Below are 25084 nucleotides of genomic sequence, written 5' to 3'. Positions count from 1 at the left end.
ACCCTGTGGGGTCATCGTAATGTTGCTGTAACTTGGCGGCACCTTTCCCCTGGCGGGATGCTAGAATTACCAGTGCTTGAATGAAATGGCAGGCAGAGTTTTTACGGGACCCCAGGGCCTTTTAGCGATGTTTTGCAGAAAGGGAAATGACCGAGGAGAGCAGTTGCCCGTACACCAAGTGCAAACCATGCACAGATTTCTGCCAGCGCATTAAAACAGCAGTTGCATGGGATGCTGTTGTGTATATTTATTACCTTATTGTGAGACCTTGTGTGTGCAACTTCCGCTCTTTAATTGTAAAAAGTTGCAGACACTTGACATGCATGCCTACTCTGTGATCACTGGGGTTTGTGCCCAGGTAAATATGTGTAGGATTGCAGCCTGAATGTCATAACACTCATAATGGTGGATTCAGTGCATGCAGGGGTCATTTCATAGAAAAAGAGGTGCAGGAACTCATTAGCATAACTTATTTGCATATGCCACACCCCCTGACATCACTGGAAGTGTGTCAGAAGGCAACACCCACCACTCCACTGGACTGTTTTGGATTAGTAGCTATTGGGGGGGGGGGACGTGCAGATCTGTCTTTGCAGAGGTGGGAGAGCTTGCACCTGAATAACACTTGGTCTTAAAGGTGCCACTGGACTGTTTTGGACCGGGGGGCCGGGGGGGCTCTGCAACTTACCTGGCTGCTTCTTGCTCTGACTGAGGGCTGCTGGGAGCAGGGGGTGGGGCTTGTTGCATGTGTCTAGCCAGTGTTCCCTCTAAGCTGAGTTAGTGTGAGCTAGCTCACAATTTTTTAGCCTCCAGCTCACAGATTTTTGTCTCAGCTCAGGAAGGATGGCTCCAGAATAAACTAATTTATGCAGTAGCCAAATTGCTCGCTCACGACTTTAATGCCAGCAGCTCACAAAGTAGAATTTTTGCTCACAAGGCTCCACAGCTTAGAGGGAGCATTCCATCCCCTGGGCTCTCTACTGCTGGAGCTCCGCTCCTGTGCGCTCCTGCAGGAAATGACCCCTGAGTGCACGCCAATAGAAATAAATGTTTTTTAATTAAGCCCTAGCCTGTGCAAAATGAAATTAAAGATGAAAATCAGATTGCTGATGAATTAACATAAAGATCAATTATCTGTCAGAGACTGAAACAATTAATATGTCAGTCATTTACCCAGGTTGAAATCCACAGCAGGATAAGCAGATACGGTCTCTGTGTGTGTTACAGGCTGCCAGGTCACTTCCAACTTATGTCGACTCTATGAATTCATGATCTCCAAAACATCTTGCAATTTAACATTCTTCTTCCAGTCTTGCAAACTGAAAGCCATGGTTTCCTTTATTGAGTCCATCCATCTCATGTTGGGGGTCATCTTTTATTATTGCCTTCCAACTTTTCCTAGCATGATTGTTGTTTCCAGTGAGTTGAGTCTTGCCTTCATCGGCAGTCATTGTTGAAGTAATGACAATTAAGGACAATAATGCTAGCACTTATTATGTCACCAATTGGTTGTAGTACTGTTTTAAGTGTCTTAATTGTTTTTACTGTAATTTATGTGCTGTTTTATGTAAGCCGCCCTGAGCCGGCCTTGGCTGGGAGGGTGGGGTAGAAATCTAACAAATTAAATTAAATTAAAATTCATGAAATGACCAACATATGATAGCCTCCGTTTAGTCATTTTATCTTCTAGCGAGAGTTCAGGCTTGATTTGATCTAGAACCTCATTTGCCTTTTTTGGCTGTCCATGGTATCTGTAAAACTTTCTTCCAAATTAATCACTTTTTGCCCCGACAGCTTTCTTCATTGTCTGACGTTCACACCCATAAGTGGTAATGGGGAATATTATGTTACTAGTAGTAAAGCTCGTTGTAAAATGAATACAACGAGCTCTAGCAAGATGTGACATGTCAGCGTGTACACAGCCCCCCCCCCCCCCCCCCCCCCTGTTTTTTTCCCCGCCACTCTGGTTTCTTCTCCCGTCCCCAGTCCCCAGGGTTGAGGGCACAATTATATATAAGGAGAGATGACACAGCAAACCTGAGAAGTCTTTAACACTCCATCAGACACTTGGTTTTGTTGAGAACAAGACTGTTTAAAGTGCAACTAACAACCTCTGTTGGGCCAGTCTCGTCGGCCACTCTCTGTCACAGGGAGAACGGTTCGTCCCTGTCACATTCCATGTGTCCCCCCTCCCGTTCCCGCCTCTCATGGGCTTATTCCAACCATCTTCCTATAAGGAGCTGGTTTGGGGTACTGCCGCTCCCTTCCTTCCTGTTATTTTCATTTCAGGCCAGGCCCCTCCCCGGGAAACCCGCAAGCACCCAGAGCAGCGACAGCCAGGCAAGCAGGGTGTCCAGGCAGGCCAGAGTGTGAGTGAGGGCAGGAACGTGTGTGGTGGATGAATCCTTCATAACTACGCTGACGGCCGAGAGGGGAGGGGATTGGGGTGGGGCGTTTGCAGAGCTCGACTGCCAAAGGGCAGGCGGCGGGGCTGGCCAGTGATTGAGGAGCAAGGTCTAGAGTGGACTGCCTACGTCGTCGGCGCAGCATAGTGCAGCGAGAGTGCCTGACCACTACTGAGGCAAAGGCGTCACGCTTTGCGTGCCGGCTTGCAGCCACCTTCCCAGCCTCCCACCCTTCTGCAGCTTGCAGGACCAGCAGCGGGGAGTGCCTGAGGCCCCCTCCTCCCTTAATGCTGCTGTGTGAGCCAACCAGGAAAGATGCCTCCGCCACCACCGCCATCAGTAACACTGTTTGGAAAACCCCTTCCCATGTTCTTGCCTCTGCCGCCGCCGTTTCTCTGGCTGGATAGAGGATGCTGCCCTAGTTGGGGGGGGGGGCTGTGACTGGGGGGGCAGCAGCTGCTTCCTCTCCTCCCACTGTGGCCATTGGGGGTCTCCCTCGACCGCTGCAGTACAGCCATGATCGGGCTCAGGCTCAGGACCCTCCGTTCTCTGGAGCATCCATCCCGTCCGTCGCCTCGCAGCATACTGAGGCCCAGACACTGGTGACTGGTTCTGTGGGCAGGACTAATGGAACGCAGCTACCAATGGATAGAGACACCTTGTGATTGACACTTCAGGGAGCCAACTGATTTGGGAATGTGTGGAATGTTCTGGAGAAGTCTCACACGAAAATACAATTATATATAAAGGAGAGATGAATTATTTTGATCTTGGTCTCCAGTGACACGTCCTTACATTTAAGGAGCTTTTCTAGCTCCTTTATGGTTGCCCTTCTCAGTCTCAATCTTTTCATGATTTCTTGGTTGCAGTCTCTGTTTGGGTTGATGGTGGAGCCAAGGAATAGAAAATCTTTTAATAATTCAATGTCTTCATCGACAGCCTTAAAGTTGTGTAATTCCCCAGTAGTCGTTACTCTTGTCTTGTTGATGTTCAACTGTGATCCTTCTTTGGTACTTTCTGCTTTAACCATCACCAGTATTTCTTTCAAGTCTTCACTATTTTCAGGCAGTAATGTGATGTCATCTGAATATCTCCAATTGCTAATGTTTTTTCCACCAGTTTTCACTCCACCTTCATTTAAACCTAATCCAGCTTCCCTTACATGTTCTGTTATTGATTGAACTGATAGGGAGATAAAATACATCTTTGTCTGATACCTTTACCATTTGGAAACCATTCTGTTTCTCCATAGTCTGTTTTTACAGTAGCCTCTTGTCCAGAGTACAGGTTTTGCATCAAAACAATCAGGTGTTGTGGCACACTCATTTCCTTTAAAACTACCCATAGTTTTTCATGGTCCACACTGTCAAAAGCTTTGCTATAATCTATGAAACATGATCTGATTTTCTTATGAAATTCTTGCTTCAGTAACCAGTGTAAGTTTGCAATATGATCTCTTGTGACTCTTCCTTTTCTGAATCCAGCTTGAACATCTGGTGTTTCTCGTTCCACATATGCTAAGAGTCTTTGTTGTAAGGTTTCGAAGGAATCTGTCATCCTTTTCTCTTCTGTATACTTTTTAAGTGTATTGTTCCTATCTTTTCTTTATTATGTCTTAAATAGTTTATGTTTTTCTGTTTAGCTGTTACAGCATCCATAGCCATGGTTTGAATTTGCCTGTGATTTTTTGGATCTTGTGGAACAGATCTCTATTTTTGTTGTTCTGTTTCTTTAGACTCTTTGTAGTGGTTCTCTTTGTGTCTACGTGGAAGTTGCTGGAATGCCGCATTTAGAATTCTGATTCTATTTCTGTCACCTTTCACCTTTTACTTTTTCTTATCTATCTTTAGCAATGTTAACAGTTTCATTATCTGTTGAGGTTTTTAATTTCCTTTGGCTACAGGAATAGTCTTTGTGCATTCTTCCTTGATAATATCTCTGGTTACAACCCGCAATTCTTCTGGTTCATGTTCAATTGAACTTAGTAATGCAAATCTGTTCTTCACATGGTCTTTAAACACTTTAGGGATGTCGTTTAGATTATATTTTGTGCAATAAATGTTTTGGTGTTTTTTTCTTCAGGTTTATTATGCTTTTTGATATTTACAGTTCATGGTCTGTACCACAGTCGGTTGTTGGTCTTGCTTTAGCAGACTGAATAGGTCTTGCTTTAGCAGACTGAATAGATCTTCATCTTCTGCTTCTGATGTTGTAATCTGTTTGATTTCTGTATTGGCCACCTGGTGATATCTACGTATACAATTAGAAGAACATAAGAAGAGCCCTGCTGCATCAGACCAAAGGCCCACCTAGTCCAGCATTCTGTTCACACATTTTGGGTTGTCTAATTGTAGGGTTTTTGAGGTATGAGGTGATCAGAAGTGGTTTACCATTGCCACCTTCTGAGCAATACTAACTAACCAGGGTTAGCTGGAGTGTCATTGTTGTTGTCTATGACAGTTCCTCTACCAGTGTAACCTTCCACTGCTGGTGCTGCCCCAAGGATTCCTCCATCCCGATTACCATTGGAGCTGGCAACTGTCTTCTGCTGATGTAGCTGTAGATTCTTGAAGGAGGTGGATGCAGGTCAGTCATGCCTCATCTTTGACCATTCCACTTGGAGTTACTCTAGTAGGAGTTTAGCCTCTTGACAGAGTCCAGACTCCTTACGGTATTACTCTTAGCTTCACTGACATGCTGAAACTCCCTTACCATGTTAGGGTGTGTGACCAACAGGGGGATATGGTCTGTACTTGGTTAAAGAGATTTTAGTCATGCTGGCCACATGACCACGGAAACATCTTCGGACAGCGCTGGCTCTTCGGCTTTGAAACGGAGATGAGCACCGCAACCCTAGAGTCGGACTCGACTGGCTTTCGAGCAAGGGAACCTTTACCTTTATGTGTAACACGAACACATGAACCTGCCTTATACTTAATCAGACCCTTGGTCCATCAAGGTCATTGTTATATACTCAGAAGCATCTCTTCAGGGTCTCCAGCTGAGATATTTCACATTATTTGCTTACTTATCCATGGAGATGCTGAGGATTAAACCTCGGACCTTTTACATGCAAAGCAAGCGATCTGCTACCGTGCAACAAACTCCTACAACCTCAAACGATGACTTGCCCATGAGAAACACAACTTTTTCTGATTAAACATCGGGGACAGGTCCTTTTGGTTCCCCTCAGCACCTCAAACTAGGGTTGCTAGCTGAGCGCTGGCAGCCAGCAGGAGATGCTGTTGGGATGGGACTACAAAAGCGGCACGACGCCAATGCCACAACATCACTACTGGTGAGAACCCAGATGTTGACATCGCTGTGTCGGGGCAATGTCCTAGGATTCCCAGGGAATTGTGGTGTAAGCACAAAGCCAATTTTTCCACACCAAATTTGTTCCCACTGCTTCACCAATAAGCAGAGGGGCTTACAGTGGGGAAATGCTACAGTGGGAGGCCTGGGAGTTGGGGACCCTGTCTCAAGCTCAGTACTTTATCCATGGAAGCAGTTCGCACCTTGGGATGAGTAGCGAGTCCTGCATTTGAATTGGCTGTAACCCTCTCTGCCACCAAGTGCTGATTTCTCGCTGTGGTGGCAATGTTGTGCTTCAGAGGCGAGCTGGGAAGTTCGTGTTCAGAAGCGGCCTTGAGGCCAGGTCTCAGCCTTCTCATTTATATTTGCAGAACGGGGATAATAATAAACCCCGAGCTAAATTAAAGGGTATTTATAACGATTAATTGAAGTCATATGTATTTTGTACAGCCTGAAGTGCTACATAAATGTTTAGCTTATTTGTGAGGCTGTAGCTCTTTCCGTGGGAGGGGGGAACAAATGAAACGGTCTTGCTAACAGTTTGACAGCGTGGCCCAAAATGGCAGCCGTGTTCTAGGATTTCTGGCGCTGACTCTATGGTAGGCAGGCCTACGAGGTTCCTAGGAGTTACTGGTGGGCATCTTTCAGGTTACGGCTGCGTTTTTTCTTACTCTCTACCTCAGGCCAGTCTCATTCTCCCTGTTTTCTCCCTGTTTGCCCTCACAAGGTCTCTCTGAGGTGGTTTAGGCTGAGAGGGTGTGATTGACCTAAAGCTTCATGCCTCTGTGGGGACTTGAACATGGGTCCCTGAGGTCCTAGTCAGACATTCCAACCACTACACCACACTGGCTTCCCTCTATCCACTACAGCTCTCCCTGGCATGTTGGCTGTGTGGCGTCCACTGGACGGGAACTGTTTTCTCTTCTCCTCAGTATGTAGCCTGGCATATGGTCAGACTACTCCAGGTCAGGGAACCTGCTGTGTTCAGCAGCTAGTAAATTGTTACCCAGGTTACCCAGGTAAGGCAGAAACAAAAGAATTCCTGTGTCCTCCGCAATGCATTGTCATTGGCTGGAAGGAGAGGGCAAGGCCAGGAGAAGGCCTCATAATCTCAGAAACTGGAGCTTTGGCAGCTGAGCTGAGCTGAGCCCTCCCTGGGTGAGTGTCTGAGGTTAGCAGGGGCTGTCGACCTTGATCCAGGTGAGAGCCATGGGGTAACTGGAGGGTTGGGGCTTTGATCTAGCTACTTCTCTCAGCTCCAAGGTAAGGCTAGTCGCAGCGAGGGTGTCTGCTGCGGTTCTGGAGTCCGTTCTGAGCCCGTTCGTGGGGAGGGCGGGGGTATAAATACAATGAAATAAATAAATAAATAAAAATCGTCCTACTCTGTTTGGGGAGCCTTCCTGTGGCAACTTGTCAGTGCTTGGAAAAAACATATCTGTGTTTGAAGTTCTAAATTTTGTCTCTGACCTAGCTTTGTAACCCCAGATGCATGGATGCTGGTTGTGGTTAGAGATGTAAAATTTCCTGAAATTTTGAAGCTCGGAAAAAACCCCGGGTTTTTTCCGTTTCCCCCCCAGAAAAAAACGGAAATTTTCGGAAAAATTGAAAAAAATGCTACATTAGCATTTCTTTTGTCTTTTCTAGATTGAAAGTCATTCTGTTACTTTAGGAACATAAAATATGACTATGGACATTTTTACTTGGCATGAAATTATCACAACTAGCATATTAAAAATATAGTGTATCCAAACAATTATTACAAACAGAATACCCACCCACATGCAAAAACAAAACTGAAACTTTTTTATTTTCTTCTGACAATCGCACCTCCTAAAGGAAGAAATGCATCTTGTTCTTGCATTGGAGAGTTCAGTTTGTAACCTAGGACGGAAAATATTTGAACACCTTGTCTTACAATATTTTATTCATCCTGTTAAAATAAAACATTCCATAATCAATTTTTTTCCTTTCTTTTTTCAATTTTTCCAATTTTTTGGAAAAAAACAAAAAGGCTTCAGGAAAAAAATGGAAAAACCCATTCACCCCCCGAATTTCTCTGGTTTTTTTCTGGGCCTTCACATCTCTAGTTGTGGTCCCCTCAGTGGTGAAGGGAAAGGTGGTGCGCTCAGAAGATGCCTTGGTATTTCAACCTGTATGGTGGTGAGGGTGGCGCTGGGGAGCGTCAGGATGTCTATGTTCAGGCAACACACGAAACCACAGATGAGATGCGATTAATAACACCAACTTCAAAATGTGCCTTCAGATCCTGGTTTAATTATTAGAGTGGCTTGTGTCGGAATAATCACGCTGACCATAGGTATTTTAATTAAAGGGTGGTGGTTTACTTTAATGGCCTGACCTTTTAATGGTTTTGTCATAATTGGTAATAAGCGGGACTTGGTAGAATTTCTTGAGTTCATTGGTTTTTCCTGTTGGCTACCTGAGAGTGAGCTGCGGTGGCTCAAGTGGTTAAGACGCTGAACTGCAGGCTGTGGAAGGTCGGTAGTTCAGCACTTCGAGACCCGAGTTGCCGCATGACGGAGTGAGCTCCCGTCTCTAGTTCCAGCTCTTGCCAACCTAGCAGTTCGAAAGCAAGACATTGCAAGTAGATAAATAGGTACCACTTCAGTGGGAAGGTAACAGCGTTTCGTGCACCTTGGTGTTTAGTCATGCCGGCCACATGACCACGGAAATGTCTTCGGACAGCGCTGGCTCTTCGGCTTTGAAACGGAGATGAGCACCGCAACCCTAGAGTCGGATTCGACTGGCTTTCGAGCAAGGGAACCTTTACCTTTAAGTGCTTGGGGGGGGTCAACAGTGGGAGGGCTTCTAATGTCCTGGCCCCACTGGTGGACCTCCTGATGGCACTGGTATTTCTGGCCACTGTGGGATACAGAGTGTTGGACTGGATGGGCCTTTGGCCTGATCCAACATTGGCATCTCTTATGTTCTTATGTTACCTTTACTTTACCTGAGAGAACGGTTTTAGTGGGAAGCAATAAAATGCCAGCTGGTTGGCAGGGATAGGCAGACCTTTTATGTTTTCGACTTCCATGATGATTTTCCGTAAGGACTTACAGAGTGCGGCGGGCGTGCCTTGTTTTTGTTTCAGGGTACCTTTTCTTGGCAGAATGTAGATATGTAGTAAAGCGGAGCACAAGCTGTTTAAAGAATAAAATTGGTTTATTAAGAACAGAACAAGCTTTGTGTGAGAGAGAGAGAAAGAGAAGCCTGTCTATCTGGCTAGGAGAGAGTCAGTAACAAACTATTCTCAGCAGGAGCAGGAAAAACCCCCAACTGAGCCAATCTGGAGACAGGAAGGAGACTATTCGAAAATAGTAGGAAGCCCCTAATCTCACTATGCTAACTAGTTGTCCCCTCTGTCATTTTCTTTTTTTATGCTTATAGATTCAGGTGGGGTAGCCATGTTGGTATGAAGCAGCAGAACAAAGTTTTGAGTCCAGTGGCACCTTTAAGACCAACAAAGTTTTATTCAGGGCATAAGCTTTCGTGTGCAAAGCACACTTCCAAGTGTGCTTTGTACACAAAAGCTTATACAGTGGATAAAACATTGTTGGTCTTAAAGGTGCCACATTGGACTCAAAACTTTGTTCTTTATCTATGCATGGTAGACCTTGCATGTGTTGGATGCTTTCAGGATGTAACAGGAAATGGGGGGGAGTACAGTGCACCACCTTTAGACTTACGGTTGCCAAGTCCTCCCTGGTCACCAGCAGGGGATGGGGGGTTAGGATTGCCAGATGCAGGCTGGGAAACTCCTGGAAGTTTGGGGGTGGAGCCTGAGGAGGACCGGGACCTCAGTGGGGTACAATGAAGAAGAAGAAGAGATTGGATTTGTACCCCGCCCTTCACTACCCGAAGGAGTCTCAGAGCAGCTTACAATCCCTTTCCCTTCCCCTCCCCACAACATACACCCTGTGAGGTAGGTGGGGCTGAGAGAGCTCTCTTGAGAACTGCCCTTGAGAGCACAGCTCTGAAAGAACTTATGACTGACCCAAGGTCACACCAGCAGCTGCATGTAGAGGAGTTGGGAATCAAACCCGGCTCTCCCACCACACTAAACTGGCTCTCTGCCATACAGTCCACCCTCCAAAGTATCCATGTTCTCTATTGGAACTGATCTCTGTCATCTGGAGATGAGCTGTGATTCCACGGGATCCCCAGGTCCCACCTGGAGGCTGGCATCACTGATTGGAATGCCTGAGGTATGTGAATGAAGTATTATGGCAGGCTGTATGCTAGAGGTCAGTGCTTGGGTTTAGTGGTATAATCCCTGCCAGACACCTTTGTTGTACAGGATCCATAGCAGAGGTATGTCCAAAAGCTGTTCACCTTCTCAGCTCTTTGGTCATAGTCAAAAAATTTTGTTTTGTTTTTTCCTCCCTCCTGACTTTTGGGTGTTGCTGAGCATTTCCCTCCCAGTCTAAGCACTCATTTTCTGATCTTGCTGGGAAGACAAATCTACCCGGTGCTTTCAAAAGGTGTGCCTAAGAATTCTTAATCCAGATCAGGGAATGCGTGGGCTGTTGCATCTGTCTCTAATGCCCCAATTGTGAATGCCAGGTACTTCATAAAATGCAAATGTTTGCAGTCGCTTGTAACCTAGTTTTACAAATAGCTTGTTATTGGCAAGGCACGTGTTCCCGGCTTTAACTAACCCCTTATCTGAAGCACAAATGATCTCAGTACCTGGAGCCTTGGTGTGCTCTGTTGTAGGCTGCAGAATTTGCTCTCCTTCCATTCTGTCTCATGAGGGGTTCTTTGAAATTTACAAGCTTGAATAATGGTATTCTAAACGAAGTTGCTTCCAATTTGGTGTAGTGGTTAAGAGCACAGACTCTAATCTGGGAGAACCAGGTTTGATTCCCCACTCCTCAACATGCAGCTGCTGGTGTGACCTTGGGTCAGTCACAGTTCTCTCAGAGCTGTTCTCTCATGAGCAGTTCTCTCAGAGCTCTCTCAGACCCATCTGCCTCACAGGGTGTATGTTGTGGGGAGGGGAAGGGAAAGGAGAGTGTAAGCCGCTCTGAGACTCCTTTGGGTAGTGAAGGGCAGGGTACAAATCCAATCTCTTATTTTTCTCCTTCTCCTTCTTCACAAGAGCGCAGTTTAGTGACTTGATTCAAAGATTACATGAAACCATAAATAACTGTGGCTTGTGCAATAGATTGGATGCCATCAGTGGTTAATTTTACAGTCTGGTATGCCAACAAAAGTCCGTATGGTCAAAGCAAGGGTATTCCCAGTAGTAATGTATGGCTGCGAGAGTTGGACTATAATAGATGCTTTTGAATTATGGTGCTGGAGAAGTCTCTTGAGAGTCCCTTGGACTGCAAGGAGATCAGTCAATCCTCAATCCTCAAAGAAATAAACCCTGACTGTTCCCTAGAAGGCCACATACTGAAGCTGAAGCTCAAATACTTTGGCCACCAAATGAGAAGGGAGCCCTCACTGGAGAAGACCCTAATGCTGGGAAAGATTGAAGGTCAAAGAAGAAGGGGACAGCAAAGGTTGAGATGGTTGGACAGTGTCACCAATGCAATGAATATGAAATTCAGCAAACTCCGGAGCACAACGGAAGACAGGAGGGCCTGGTGTGATGTGGTCCATGGGGTCGTGAAGAGTCGGACTCGACTGTGCGACTGAACAACAACAACATGCCAGATATGGCTGCACTGCACAGAAATCTGTGAAGCACAGCAAAAGTTTAAACTTTTGGGAAGAGTGATTTTTAATTTTGCAGATAAACTGGCTTTCATGGGAGGGGAATGGCTCTGAACAGGAATTTGGATGTGTGACGCGTGTGTAGGCTCTTTAGTTTAATCCCAATATGCTTGCAGCCACTTAGCTTGCTGCTGGGTGACCTTGGGCCAGTCACACACTCTCAGCCTAACCTACCCCACAGGGGTTTTGTGAGGACAAAATGGAGGAGAGGGGAATAGTGTGAGCCGCATTGGGTTCCCATCGAGGAGAATGGTGGAGTGTAAATGGAAGTAAAGACGATTTTGAGGTGGGCTGCTCATGGCACTGCAGTAAGCCTAAGCTAGACACGAATAAGGAAATTTGGCCAGTGGGTTTGAGCTTGTATTCCATGCGGGAGAGACACTGTAGGTATTTCAGCAGAGGGCATTCCAAGTTGAACACAGTGGTGGGATTTCTTCATCTCTACTTCTGATCAATCGGCTTTGCAGGGCAAAGGAAATGAATATGTCCCATATAGTCCTTGATCTGCAATGCTAACTATAAAATGTCACACTCGGTTAGGGTCAGGACAGAAATGGCGGAAAAGAAGCTGGGTTCGCTTTTTCTTTCTTCTTTGCCGTCAAGTCGCAGCCCATGTCTGGAGCCCCCATAGAGTTCCCAATGCAAGAGATGAACAGAAGTGGTTTGCCGTTGCCTGCAGTGTTCCCTCTAAGCTGAGTTAGTGTGAGCCAGCTCACAGTTTTTTAGCCTCTCACACACTCTCAGCCTAACCTACCCCACAGGGGTTTTGTGAGGACAAAATGGAGGAGAGGGGAATAGTGTGAGCCGCATTGGGTTCCCATCGAGGAGAATGGTGGAGTGTAAATGGAAGTAAAGACGATTTTGAGGTGGGCTGCTCATGGCACTGCAGTGAGCCTAAGCTAGACACGAATAAGGAAATTTGGCCAGTGGGTTTGAGCTTGTATTCCATGCGGGAGAGACACTGTAGGTATTTCAGCAGAGAGGGCATGCCAAGTGAATACAGTGGTGGGATTTCTTCATCTCTACTTCTGATCAATCGGCTTTGCAGGGCAAAGGAAATGAATATGTCCCATATAGTCCTTGATCTGCAATGCTAAGTATAAAATGTCACACTCGGTTAGGGTTAGGACAGAAATGGCGGAAAAGAAGCTGGGTTCGCTTTTTCTTTCTTCTTTGCCGTCAAGTCGCAGCCCATGTCTGGGAGCCCCCATAGAGTTCCCAATGCAAGAGATGAACAGAAGTGGTTTGCCGTTGCCTCACTGACTCCGTGTCACATCCCTGGTATTCCTTGGAGGTCTCCCATCCAAGACCCAAGGGGAAGGGGAAGGAATTTGTAAACCGCTCTGAGACTCCTTTGGGTAGTGAAGGGGTATAAATCCAATCTCCTCCTCCTCTTCTTTCTTTTTCTTCTTCTTTCTACTACTACTACTACTACTACTACTACTACTACTACTACTACTACTACTACTACTACTACTACTACTACTACTACTACTACTACTACTACTACTACTTCTTCTACCACCACCACCACAAGGGCCAACCCTGCTTAGCTGACCAGATCAGGCTAGCCTGGGCTATCCAAATCAGGGCAAGTTCACATTACAAGTGACCCAAGTTCACCCCCCACCCCCCATCCCCACCACTGGATTTCACTGGGGAATTTCTGAGTGGAGTTTTCCCCTCTATGAACCTCCATGCTTCCTTTCGAGTAGGATCAGGAATAGCCCAGTCAAGATGGGAAGCAAGTGAGCCACATTAAGACTGAAAGCAGTCTGCATCTTCAAAGAACTATGCAAATGATGGCTTTAATGACAAGGATAATCAGCATATCTATTAGTAATGTCAACATAGTGTATATTGAAGACACAATGCCTTTTCCTGCCAACTGTGATTAGAAACACAATGTGTTTGATCCTAGCTACATAGTGTGTATGCTCTAGTTCTTGCTATGGTGGCTGACCTGGGTCAGGGCTATACCCGCACAGACCAATTAGACATTCCTACTGCCCTTGTGCCCTGACCTGGATAGCTCAGGCTTGCCCAGTCTCATCAGATCTATGAAGCTAAGCAGGGCCAGCCTTGGTTTGTACTTGGATCGTAGACCGCCAAGGAAGCCCAGGCTCGCTATGCGGAGGCAAGCAATGGCAAACTCCCTATGAATGTCTGTTGCCTTGTGTGGTAGAGCGGGCCTGCTCTGGCCTTCAGGCCCTATTCCACCCTGCCCTCCTAGGGAGTTATAAAGTATGTACTATAAAGAAAACATTTACAAGCATATTTTTAGCCCCACACCCAAGTTGAGCAAGGAATACAAAAGAACTTGGTCAAAACACAAATCCTCTGTCCCTTTCTCCATACGTGCCCTATCAGCTGTTAAAATACAGGGCAGGCTCTTAGATGTTCTATTTCTCTACAGAGGTACCATTACCTGAAAGCTTGCTCCCAGTCTCCCAGGCGAGCACCTGGTCAGTGGCTGCCCACTTACAGAGGAGAAGTCCGTGTGCACGCCTGGTCCCAGCACCCAAGGAAAAGAGACAGTCTTCCTCTTACCCGTAGATTTTATCATCTCTGGTACTCCACCCCCTTGACCCTGGTCAGCCCAGGTCAAGGAAGCTTTTCTTGTCACCTCCTTCCTCAAGCCTCTCTAGAATTTGACACCCTCAACTCTCTGTTCCCTGCCTGTGGAAGTGGGGGGAGGGGAGAGAAGAGGGAAGCTTGACCATCCCTTTTTTCTGCAGGTGGGCTGAGGTACAGGCCGAACTGACTTCCACCTCCACCTAGAAGGGAAAAAACTGTTAAAGCACAAAGTGGAGACTGTGCTGCTTGCCAGTCTCCCAGGAGAAAATGTTATTTCTTTACACCTTAAGAACCCTATGGGATCACCATAGGTTGGCTGTAGCTTGACAGCAAAAATACCCCCCAACAACCCCTATACCCAGAAAACTACCTTGTCAGGTAGAAGGGCCTAACCAGTTTGGTGTAGTGGTTAAATGCGCGGACTCTAATCTGGGAGAACCGGGTTTGATTCCCCACTCCTCCACTTGCCACCTGTCTGGATGACCTTGGGCAAGCCGTAGTTCTGGCACAGCTGTTCTTGAAAAAGAGCAGTTTCTGCCAGAGCTCTCTCAGCCTCACCCACCTCACAGGGTGTCTGTTGTGGGGAGGGGAAGGGGAAGGAGTTTGTAAACCGCTCTGAGACTCCTTTGGGTAGTGAAGGGCGGGGTATAAATCCAATCTCCTCCTCCTCCTCCTCCTCCTCCTCCTCCTTCTCCTTCTTCTTCTTCCCCCCTTGTCGTGGATACCTAACTTTCCATGTGTAGGTATCTTCTGATGTGTGGGTAGATGGGTACGTTTTTAATTACACAGGACTCCCCCTGTGCTCCTATATATATTTTCTCCCCCCTTTCCCTTGTCCAAGACACACTGTGCAGGGTTTTCCTCTTCCCTTCTTTTCCTTACCAACCCTGTGAGGTTGATTAGGCTGAGTGACTGGCCCAAGGGCCAGGGTTGCTAACCTTCATCTGGGGTCTGGAGATCTCCCAAAATCACCACTCATCTCCCTGTTACGGAGATCAGTTCTCCTGGGGGGAATAGCTGCTTTGGATGGTGGACTCTATGGCATTACACTCCGCCGAGTGTATACTACTGTGTTTAGGATGTATTATCAGTTTGCTGTACATATTACTCTTAGGCAAGGCTCTTTTTGTAGGGGAAAAACAGCAGGAACTCATTAACATAATAGGCCACACCCAACAGCACAAACTCATTAGCATATTAGGCTACACCCCTGATAGCACAGCTCATTAGCACATTAGGCCGCACCCCCAGAAGTGTGGTCATCCAGCCACACCCACCTTTTGCTTCTTATTCTGTTTACCTTGTTTGTTGTCAAAACCCAGCTTTTTTTGTAGCAGGGACTCCTTTGCATGTTAGGCCACACACCCCTAATGTAGCCAATCCTAATGAGTTTCTGCTGTTGGGTGTGGCCTATTATGCTAATGAGTTCCTGCTGGGCGTGGCCAACTCAGGAGGCAGCCGGAACTCCGTTCCTGTGCGTTCCTGCCCAAAAATAGGCCTACTCTTACGGTTTTCAGCCCCCAGGTCCCAGCAGGGGTTCCCCCACTTTTGGGGGCTCTGATCTTCCACCAGGCAGCTGGCTGGCGGGGGAAACCCCACACCCAAACAGGGTTGTCATCGTGCGATGTCCCTGGCGCAATGATGTCACCCAGAAGTGACGTCATCGTGTGGCAATGTTGTGTGTGACCATTCTGGTTTTGGGGCAAAGTCTATGGTTTGAAGCCAAAAAATCCTAGAGCTTTTGCCCAGAAACCAGAGGGCTGCATGTGACATCACTGACACGGGACATTGCACATGACATCCCACCGGATGGTGGCAATGCAGTGGCATCACTTTGGGATGGGGCATCCACAATCTGCCAGCTGGTCGGTGGCGGATTGAAGCCCCGAAAACTGGGAGAACCCCCGCATGGACCGGGTCTTTGGCAACCCTATGTCATGTCCTGGGAAGAATGGCACATGGTGGACTGTTGGAAGGGATTTCTGCGTTCTGTGGGAGAAGACAGTGCCATGTGGAATTGGAAGCACAGAATCTCGCCATGCCTTTCATATCTAGGCAGGAGTTTAAAATTTAACTGTGTGTGTGTGTTATAAGACAGCGGTTTATTTTTATTTGATACATTAAAACATTTATACCCTGCTTTTCCTCATGGTGCGAGGCGGTTGAATTGCATAAGTGTGATTTCCTTTAAATCTAAACTGTCACTTCCTCATTGACTGTCTTCTGTTTAATAGGTGTGGGGTTTTGTGTCCATAAAAATAGTGAGTTGAGCCTATACTTACCCACACTTAAGGGTGTTTTTCCCCAGCTACAGATACCTATTCAGCTCATATTAACGTAGTTCACGCTGAGCAAATATGGATTTATTACAGCTGTGAAAATGTTAAGCAGATCAAAAGCGCTTGTGTGCATATGCACATGCAATGCCAAACCTCAAAATAATTAAGTAAGAAATGGGGGGGGGGAGATTGTTGAGGTTATTTGGGAAATGACGGGTTACAGATATGGGAAAGTTTAAAGAGATATGTGGGGGTTTTTTAAGTATCCGAGGGTACACTTTTATTATTTTTTTTCATTATATACTACACATACATACAAACAACACCCAACTACCCCCAACAACATATAACATATAACAAGAAACTTTTATCCCTTCTTCTGCTTATTAAATTTCTAAATTCATTTTCTATTTTACTAAGCTTATCTTTTCTGCGTTCTCAAATTACTACATTTATCTATCAGTTGCATTTACATTATATCAATCATAGAATCTCTTCCAAGTTTTTTGAAAAGTCCATTCTGTGCCGGCTCTCATCTCAAGTGTCAGTTTGTCATTTTCCGCCGTTTCAAATGGTTTGTTCACGTACTCTTGTTTCGTTGGTATTTCCATTATTTTCCAATATTTGGCATATACTATCCTTGCAGCTGTCGACATATGAACGATCAAATACCTATCTGCTTTACCCAGGGGTCGTTTCGTAGAAAAAGAGCTGGGGAACTCATTAGCATAACTCATTAGCATATGCCACACCCCCTGACATCATAAGGCCCAGCAGTGGACCTGCAAGGCCAGCGGGAGTGTGAGGAAGCCCCACGAAGGCCCTCCCTGGCCCCAGGCAGGCAGGGGTGGGGAGAGGCAGGGGGGAAGCAACTTACCCTCCCTCTTCTCCTGCCTCCTCCTGGCTGAATGAGGGCCGGAAGCGGGGCGGCCAGAAGCAGGGGGCGGGGCTTCGTCGTGTGCCCCCCCGCACCTCAACCGGGGGAACTGCGATCCCCCGCGATCCCCCCCCGAATGGACCTCTGGCTTTACAAAAGTCTTTCGGAAAGCATTTGTTCAAGATGCATACAAGATGAGAGCCACTGCAGTGTAGATAGATTTGCTAATCTCCAGCTGGGGCCTGGAGTTCCCCTGGAATTACAACTAATCTCCAGACTACAGAGATCAGTTCCCCAGGAGAAAATGGCGGCTTTGGAGGGTGGAGTCTATATAATTCTTCTCCACCGAGATCATTCCTGTTTTCGAACCCGCCTTCTCCGGTCTCCACCCCCCAAAATCTCCAGGCATTTCTGAACCCAGAGTTGGGAACCCAAATTTAGACCAGTACCACTGAGTTCTCAAACTGGTCTGTTTTGGGTATCCCAGGGGATCCGTGAGTCATTTAAGATCAAGGGGCAAGCCTGTCTTGTGCCTCTCTGGCTAAGGAGAAAATCGAGTCCTCCTGAGGTTGAATCATGTTAGAAAAGCCACATGGCACTCTGTGCTGTGGACTTGGTTTGCAGGCGTGTGGGAGCCTGATTCATGTTTTCCCCAGAGTCATCCCTCAACTCACATCATCTTTTCCACCTGAAATGGCCACGGGGTACCATTTTTTTGTTCGGTTGGGGAAAATGTTTGTGTTACTAACGACTACATGTAAGTCTCCCCAGTCACGAAGAGTTGGACTCGACTGTGCAACTTGAACAACAACAAGTGTCCCCAGTAAGGCAAATAATTGCTCCTTGGGTCAGGGACCATTTCAGGGACACACAGCAGTAGTAGGTAAAGGGCCTTAATCCCCTTCCAGTTGAGAGCCAGTTTGGTGTAGTGGTTAAGTGCGCGGACTCTAATCTGGGAGAACCGGGTTTGATTCCCCACTCCTCCACTTGCACCTGCTGATGTGACCTTGGGTCAGTCACAAGCTCTGGCACAGCTGTCCTTGAAAAAGAGCAGTTTGTGTCAGAGTTCTCTCAGCCCCACCCCCCTCACAGGGTGTCTGTTGTGGGGAGGGGAAGGGAAAGGAGTTTGTAAGCCGCTCTGAGACTCCAAGTGAAGGGCGGGGTATAAATCCAATCTCTTCTTCTTCTTCTTCTCTTCTTCCCCCCCATGGTCGCAATGTGAATCCCCCCCCCCATGTGTGAAAATTGAGTTCCCAGCACAGAACATCACAGGTTCACCACACGGTCATTATAATGTGTCATTCAGCCCTAAGGGCAGGGATTCTCCACAGCAGGGGAAGGGGATGGATGGAATCTGCTCCCCCAACCCTTTCGAAGGGCAAGAGCTCCACAAAACCACCACAAACGCTAGTCGGCTAGCTTCAAGATCCCCCTCGGAGCACTAGCTAGAAAGCAGGCTGATTTGTTGCTGGGATCCAGTCGTTCAGCCCCAGGCACTCTTACTGGTTGAGCGACACCAAAGAGGTACAGCCCTGATACAGTCATCCTCGCTATTTCCGGTATAAAGCCAAAGGGCTTGCCTTCTGTTTTCCCCAAAGCGAAGGATTTCAGCAGAGGAGAGACAGAGAGCACTTTGCATCCATCCACAATAACAGCCAACGTCGATTTTCAGCTAGGTACTGGAAGTTCAGGTTTTGTATGATGCCGTTTGTCTTCTGTTTTCTGCTCCTCTTCATCTGGCCACTGTCTAAAAGCCAGCCAACCAATAAGGTAGTTTCTTCTTATCTTTGGCCCAGATCTCTTCAGATTAAGAGATTAGGTTGCTTAGAACTTTGGTTGGGACATTTGAGGTGTGGCTTTGTAGACCATGAGCAGACGGCAAAAAATTCTTTGTCTTATTCTTGCTTCTAAGGTGTAGTTGATAAGGGTCTCGCAGATTGTTTGAGGATGTGAGAAACGGAGGCCTCCGTGAGGCATGTGACATTTGCTGCAAATGTTTTGAAAAGGGGTCATGTGTTGTGTGAAGAGGAGGAGGAGGGAGGAGGCTTGGGAAACCGTGGAAGCTTTTTAGTCAGGATGAAAACTCCTTGGGTTAATGTTTGAGACTCACTAATGTAGCAGGTAGAACGCTGGCTTGAACTTGGGTGATCCTGGATCAGATTCCCACTGTGCTGTGAAACTCAGTGAATGACTATGGGTTATGGTTGCCAGGTCCCGCTGGGCACTGATGGGGGTTCGGGTGCTAGATCCAGGCTGGGGGGACTCCTGGAGATTTGGGGATGAAGAATGGGGAGGACAGGGACCTCAGTGGGCCAAAGTGATACAGAGCCCACTGGGGTTGTCGGTCCCCAGATCCTGATGGGGGTTCCCCCGATTTTCAGGCCTTCAGCCTACTGCCAGGTGGGGGAACCCCACCCCCAAACAGCCACGTTCTGGTGCAACATCCCCAACACTATGACGTCACATGAAAGTTACTAGCACTAATAATTAGATCATTTTAATGTTTATAATCAACCCTGACTGTTCCCTGGAAGGCCAGATAATGAAACTGAAGCTCAAATAACTTTGGCCACCAAATGAGAAGGGAGCACTCACTGGAGAAGACCCTGGTGCTTGGAAAGATTGAAGGTCAAAGAAGATGGGGACGGCAAAGGATGAGATGGTTAGACAGTGTCATCGATGCAACGAACATGAAGTTGAGCCAACTTCAGAGGACGGCGGAAGACAGGAGGGCCTGGCGGGAGCTGGTCCATGGGGTCGCGAAGAGTCGGACTCGACTGTGCGACTGAACAACAACAAATGTTTATAATGCTTAAAATCTTCTAACTTTTGTAAATGGCTTTATGGTACTGGGTACCAACTTATGTAAGCCGCCCTGAGCCTGCTCGCGGGAAGGACAGGGTATAAATTGAAGTAATAAATAAATAAAATCACATTGGGGATGTCGCGCAGGACACTCTGGTTTGAGGGCAAAACTAGGGTAAATTTGGCCTAAAACCATACTAGCGTTGCCAAATGTGCCTGGGGGGAACCCAGCCCCCGAAGCTGCGTCACCAGAGGTGACGCAGCCACGGTGCTGACGTTGGGGGCGTGGCTGAGCTCGTCGGGGGGGGGGACCATATGTTTCCCCCCCCGATGAGCTCGGCCCCCCCCACGCCCCCAACGTCAGCAACGTCTGACGTCACGCGCACGCCCAGCCTTCTCCCGGACGGGACGGAGCCTCCCCCGCCGGTGAGTTTAAAAGATTTGGCAACCCTAGGCCATACAGTTTTGCCCTCAAACCAGAGCATCCCATGTAACTTTGCTGAAGCTATGACATCACTTCTGGGTGATGTTCTTGTGTTGGAGAACGTCCCCCCAATCCCCCCGATGGCACGGTGAGGGGACCTGGCAACTCTAGAGTCCATCCTCCAAAGCATCCATTTTCTTCAGGGGAACTGATTTCTCTAGTCTGGAGGAGATGTCCTATAATTCCAGGGAATGCCCAGGCCCCACCTGGAGGCTGGCATCCCTAAGGGCCAGTCACCTTCGCTTCCCTCACAGCATTATTGTTGGGACAAAATGGGTGCAGGAGAGCCTATGAGCCTTTAGTGTTAGGGCTGGGTAAAAATGGATGGATCGCTTATAAGGTAAAGCTTCCTAACAACAAAGAGAGAGGTTTCGGTGGCAGCCGAAATTATGTATGCAAGGTGTGAGAAGCTTGCTGCTGTTTTAGAGAAAGAAACATTGATTGCAAAAACGCAGTCGTCGTGATGAGCCCAGGAAAGGGACGGGACCTATGATTTGACAGCGATGGTGGATTATGAGTTGAAGATTGCAATTAAGTGGAACAACAAATCCGGTGGTGCTTCTCACTGCGTGTTTACTGTTGTGACATGTTTGTATGAGCCGTGAGTTAGAAAACTAACATTTAAAGAGAAAAGGCCAGGGAAAAGCAAGGTTTCCAGATCTCAGCCTGGAGGTTGCTGGTCTACTAGTTAAACATCTCGAGGCAGCTAGAGGGGATGCACCTGTGCCACCGTAGTCCCCCCACCTGTACCTTTGCTTATATTTCTTCCCCACTTCCCATGGGATAAAACTGGAGACAGGCTGGCTGAGTCCGTCAGGCAGGAGAGGAGAATGAGCCCCAAGGCAGGAGGTGGAATGGCCGCGTCCCCTCCTGTTGGGCCCAGCTACGTGAAACGTTTTTCACAGGTCTTCTGTGGGTCCTACCCAGAGGGTTGCCAGTCTCCAGGTGGTGGCTGGAGATCTCCTGGAATCAATGTTGGTCTTCAGGTTACAGAGATCAGTTCCCCTGGAGAAAATGGCTGCTTTGGAGGGTGGACTCTATGGCATTATATTCCACCGTTGGCATTATATTCCCCAGGCTCCTCCTCCAAAGCCTTCAGGGATTTCCCAAACTTTGGAGGGCGACTTTGCCGGCCAACCAGCTGTGTGCTAGGAGTACTGGGTTGAAATTTAATCCCCCAGATGTGCAGGGGCTTGCCTTGGATCAGAACTATGGGGGGAAATCCTACCATGCTATCTGCCCAACTTAGAGAACTGCTGTTTGCCCCGTTGTATAAAAATAAGTTCCCCCAGTGGGGTGAGTTGTAGTTTCCTGGGGCTGTTACAAGTTGAGAAAACAGTGGGGGGGGGGGCTCAGTGCCCTTCAAAGGGCCCCCAGTTTACACTAGTCCCATAGGGTTGCCAGCCTCCAGGTGGGACCTGGGGATCCTTTGGAATTGCAGCTCATCTCAAGACTTCAGAGATCAGTTCCCCTGGAAAAAATGAATTCTTTGGAGGGTGGGCTCCAGGGGATTGTACCCCACCGAGGTCCCTTCTCTCCCCAGCCTCCATCCCCAAATCTCCAGGAATTTCCCAACCTGGATCTGGCAACCCTACCCCACCATCCCCTGCCAGTGGCCAGCAGTGACCTCGCAACCCTAGATATGCCTGGGAAGTAAGTTCCAGCATGGAACTCCCAGTGAACCTCTGGTCTTACAGGACTGTATTATATTGTGTAGGTAGGCCCTCAGAACTGTCAAAGTTATGGGCAGAGTCTCTGGGTTTGACATCATCTGTCTTTGACAGAGGGCGTGCAGATTGTAGAGTGCAGGGAGGAAGAGTGGGAAAGGGCGTAGACAGGGAGAGGAGACCAAACTGGGAGGTAACGTTAATCCTTTTCTCTTTCCCAGCTGGTGGAAGGATCATGCGGCAGCGCCGAGGCTACATCGGAGTGCTGGCTCCGTTCTGTGTCCTGGTCGTCTTCCTCTTGCTCACGCTGACCGCCTCCTACAAGCCTGTCATCGTGGTCCACGGCCTCTTCGACAGCCCTTCCGACTTTGGAATCCTGTTGGACTATATCAATGAGGTAGGAGATCTGGCGTGGGTGTGGGTGTGGGAGGCGGTGCGGAGCGCCGTGGTGGATTAACACACATAGCAGCCAGAAGGGTTAGCGGAGTGGAAATAACTTCATTAGGGTTAGCGGAGTGGAAATAACCACATTAGGGCTGCTTTCTTCCGGAGTGCCTCTCCCAGCAAATGAATATAATTCAGATTAACATCAGAAGTGTCTGAAGGCAACTGCAGTGTGAACAGCTCTGGGCAAACCCTCCTTCCCATCTCCCTGTACTTCAGATTAGATTCTGTGAAGGGGATGTCTTGTCCCAGTGCATGCAGCTCATCCATTTTTGCTTTTGTTAAATCTTCATTCCATAGGTAGAAAAACAGGATGGGGTCAGATTCCTCGGCGGGAACTTGTGTCGTGCTCGTCAAGTCGTTTGCGCCAGTCACCTTCCACTTAGGGGCGGAGCTTCAGAGGGCACAAACAACTGCCTGGGAAATAGATGTGCGACTCACACTCTTGCACACTTACCTTCTTGCACAGGGTACCTGTTTACCGTCTGGTTCTCTCTCATTTTTATACCACCCTTCCTCTAAGGAGCTTGGGGCAAGGTAGATTGGTTCTCGTCTTCGTTTAATCCTTGCAACAGCCCTGGGAGGCAAGTAGCTCTCTCACCCAGCCTAAATCACCAAGGCTGATTCTGCACCCACCTGTGTCCTGACAGTTTTTGCACAGCCACGTCAGGAGGTTAATCTCCCTCTGCACTGCATGCCGCTTTCACTTCCTTTGTTCATTGGGTTTTATGGTACCTTCTGCATAGATTTATGGCCGCTCAGGGGTGATTTTGCAGTCAGTACGGCAAAGGGAACAATAAGCAGACAACTTGACATGGCTTCATTGATCTCTGTCTGTTCCCCCGCCCATATTTCCCCCTCTGTATTTATCACCTCACCATGACTTACTTGGCTCAGGTGGCTAATGACTGCTGAGGCAAGTACTGACACGGGAAAATCTGCATACCAGATTGAATGAAAACAGTTATTCCGAGGCAAGGGGGGAACCAGGTCAAGTGCTGAGAAAATGTGGCGCGAATGCCAGATGCAGGAGGGGCCCAGATGAGCTTCGTGGCTGACTGGAAATTTGAACCCGGGTTTCCCCAATCTGGCAGTCTAGTCCCTGCATCATACCAGGTCTCTGTTCTGGATCATTGCAAAGGTGTGTGTTAAGTGCTGTCACAGTTGCGTCTGATTTATGGGCACCCTATGAATTAATAATCTCCCAAATGTCCTATTGTTAACAGCCTCGCTCAGGTCTTACAAATTGAGGGCTGTCAGGCTTCCTTTATGGAGTCAATCCATCTGTGTTGGGTCTTCCTCTTTTCCTAATGCCTTCAGCTGCCAGCTATGCTGCCATGGGGGTTGGGGAGTTCATTCTGTGTCTGGTTAATTGCTGTTGCATTCCTATCCCTGCTGTTCTGCCTGTGCTCTACAGATGTGCAGGAGGAGGTTGTGTTGTCTGGAAGTCTCCTATGTACCGTGAGAGAATCCTGTTTCCCAGCTTTAGCCACCTAACGGTTTTCTAACTTGTCTCCCGCGCGCGGGAGGGTATCTAATTGGCCCATGCCATGGGGGGGGGGTGCATACGAATACCCTATATCCTATTAGGCTCTATGGGTTGCCGCCATTCTTAACAGTGACTGTGTTAGTGCATCTATAGCTTTGCAATAAAAGTATAACTGTTCCTGAATATGTGTTTACTTCGTTGTTAGCTGTGGGTTCTGACATCAACTTTCCCAACATTATTGTCTTTTCTAGTGACTCTTGTCTTCTCATAATGGGACCAAAGTACAACAGCTTCAGTTTAGTCATTTTTGCTTATAGGGAAAGTTCAGGCTTGATTTGATGGAGAACCCTCTTATTTCTCTTTTTTGCAATCCATGCTATCCCTAAAACTCTCCTCCAACACCACCTTTCAAATTAAGGAGCTTTCTTCCTTTCAACTTTTTTCACTGTCCAGCTTTCATACTCGTACGTTGTAATGGGAAATACTACGGTTTGAATTGAAGGTAAAGGTAAAGGTTTCCCTTGCTCGAAAACCAGTCGAATCTGACTCTAGGGGGCGGTGCTCATCTCCGTTTCCAGGCCAAAGAGCCAGCACTGTCCGAAGACGTTTCTGCGCTCGTGTGGCCAGCATGACTAAACGTCGAGATGCACGGAACGCTGTTACCTTCCCACTGAAGCGGTACCTATTTATCTACTTGCAGTTTCTTGCTTTCGAACTGCTAGGTTGGCAGGAGCTAGGGCCAGAGACAGGAGCTCACTCCATCATGCGGCACACTCGGGTCTCGAACTGCTGAGCTCCTTCATGGGTGCTCTTCCCAGCCTCAGTCCTTTGGTTGATGACGGAGCCAAGGAATGGAAAATCTTGAACAGTTTCGATTTCTTCATTGTCAGCCTTAAAGTTGTGTTAATTCCCCAGTATTAATTACTTTTGTCTTCTCGATCAGGGGCATAGCCAGAAAATGGTTTTTTTTGGGGGGGGGGGGCCTTTGGGAAATCCA

General features: G+C 47.6%; 1 protein-coding gene across 1 annotated transcript in view; it reads left to right on the top strand.

The window, feature by feature from the left end:
* PPT2 (palmitoyl-protein thioesterase 2) overlaps window positions 1–25084 on the top strand; it is a 59868-nt gene that overhangs the window by 9767 nt on the left and 25017 nt on the right. Inside the window, exons 2-3 of the mRNA XM_015420799.1 lie at window positions 18797–18874; window positions 22376–22551. Coding sequence (XP_015276285.1) covers window positions 18797–18874; window positions 22376–22551 — 254 coding nt within the window. The remainder of the gene's footprint in view (window positions 1–18796; window positions 18875–22375; window positions 22552–25084) is intronic.

The sequence above is a fragment of the Gekko japonicus genome, unplaced genomic scaffold (genome assembly GCF_001447785.1).
Source record: "Gekko japonicus isolate JY-2015 unplaced genomic scaffold, Gekko_japonicus_V1.1 scaffold1882, whole genome shotgun sequence".
Classification (NCBI taxonomy): Eukaryota; Metazoa; Chordata; class Lepidosauria; order Squamata; family Gekkonidae; genus Gekko; species Gekko japonicus.
Note: the sequence above shows the minus strand (reverse complement) of the source record. Positions and strands in the feature narration are given on the sequence as shown.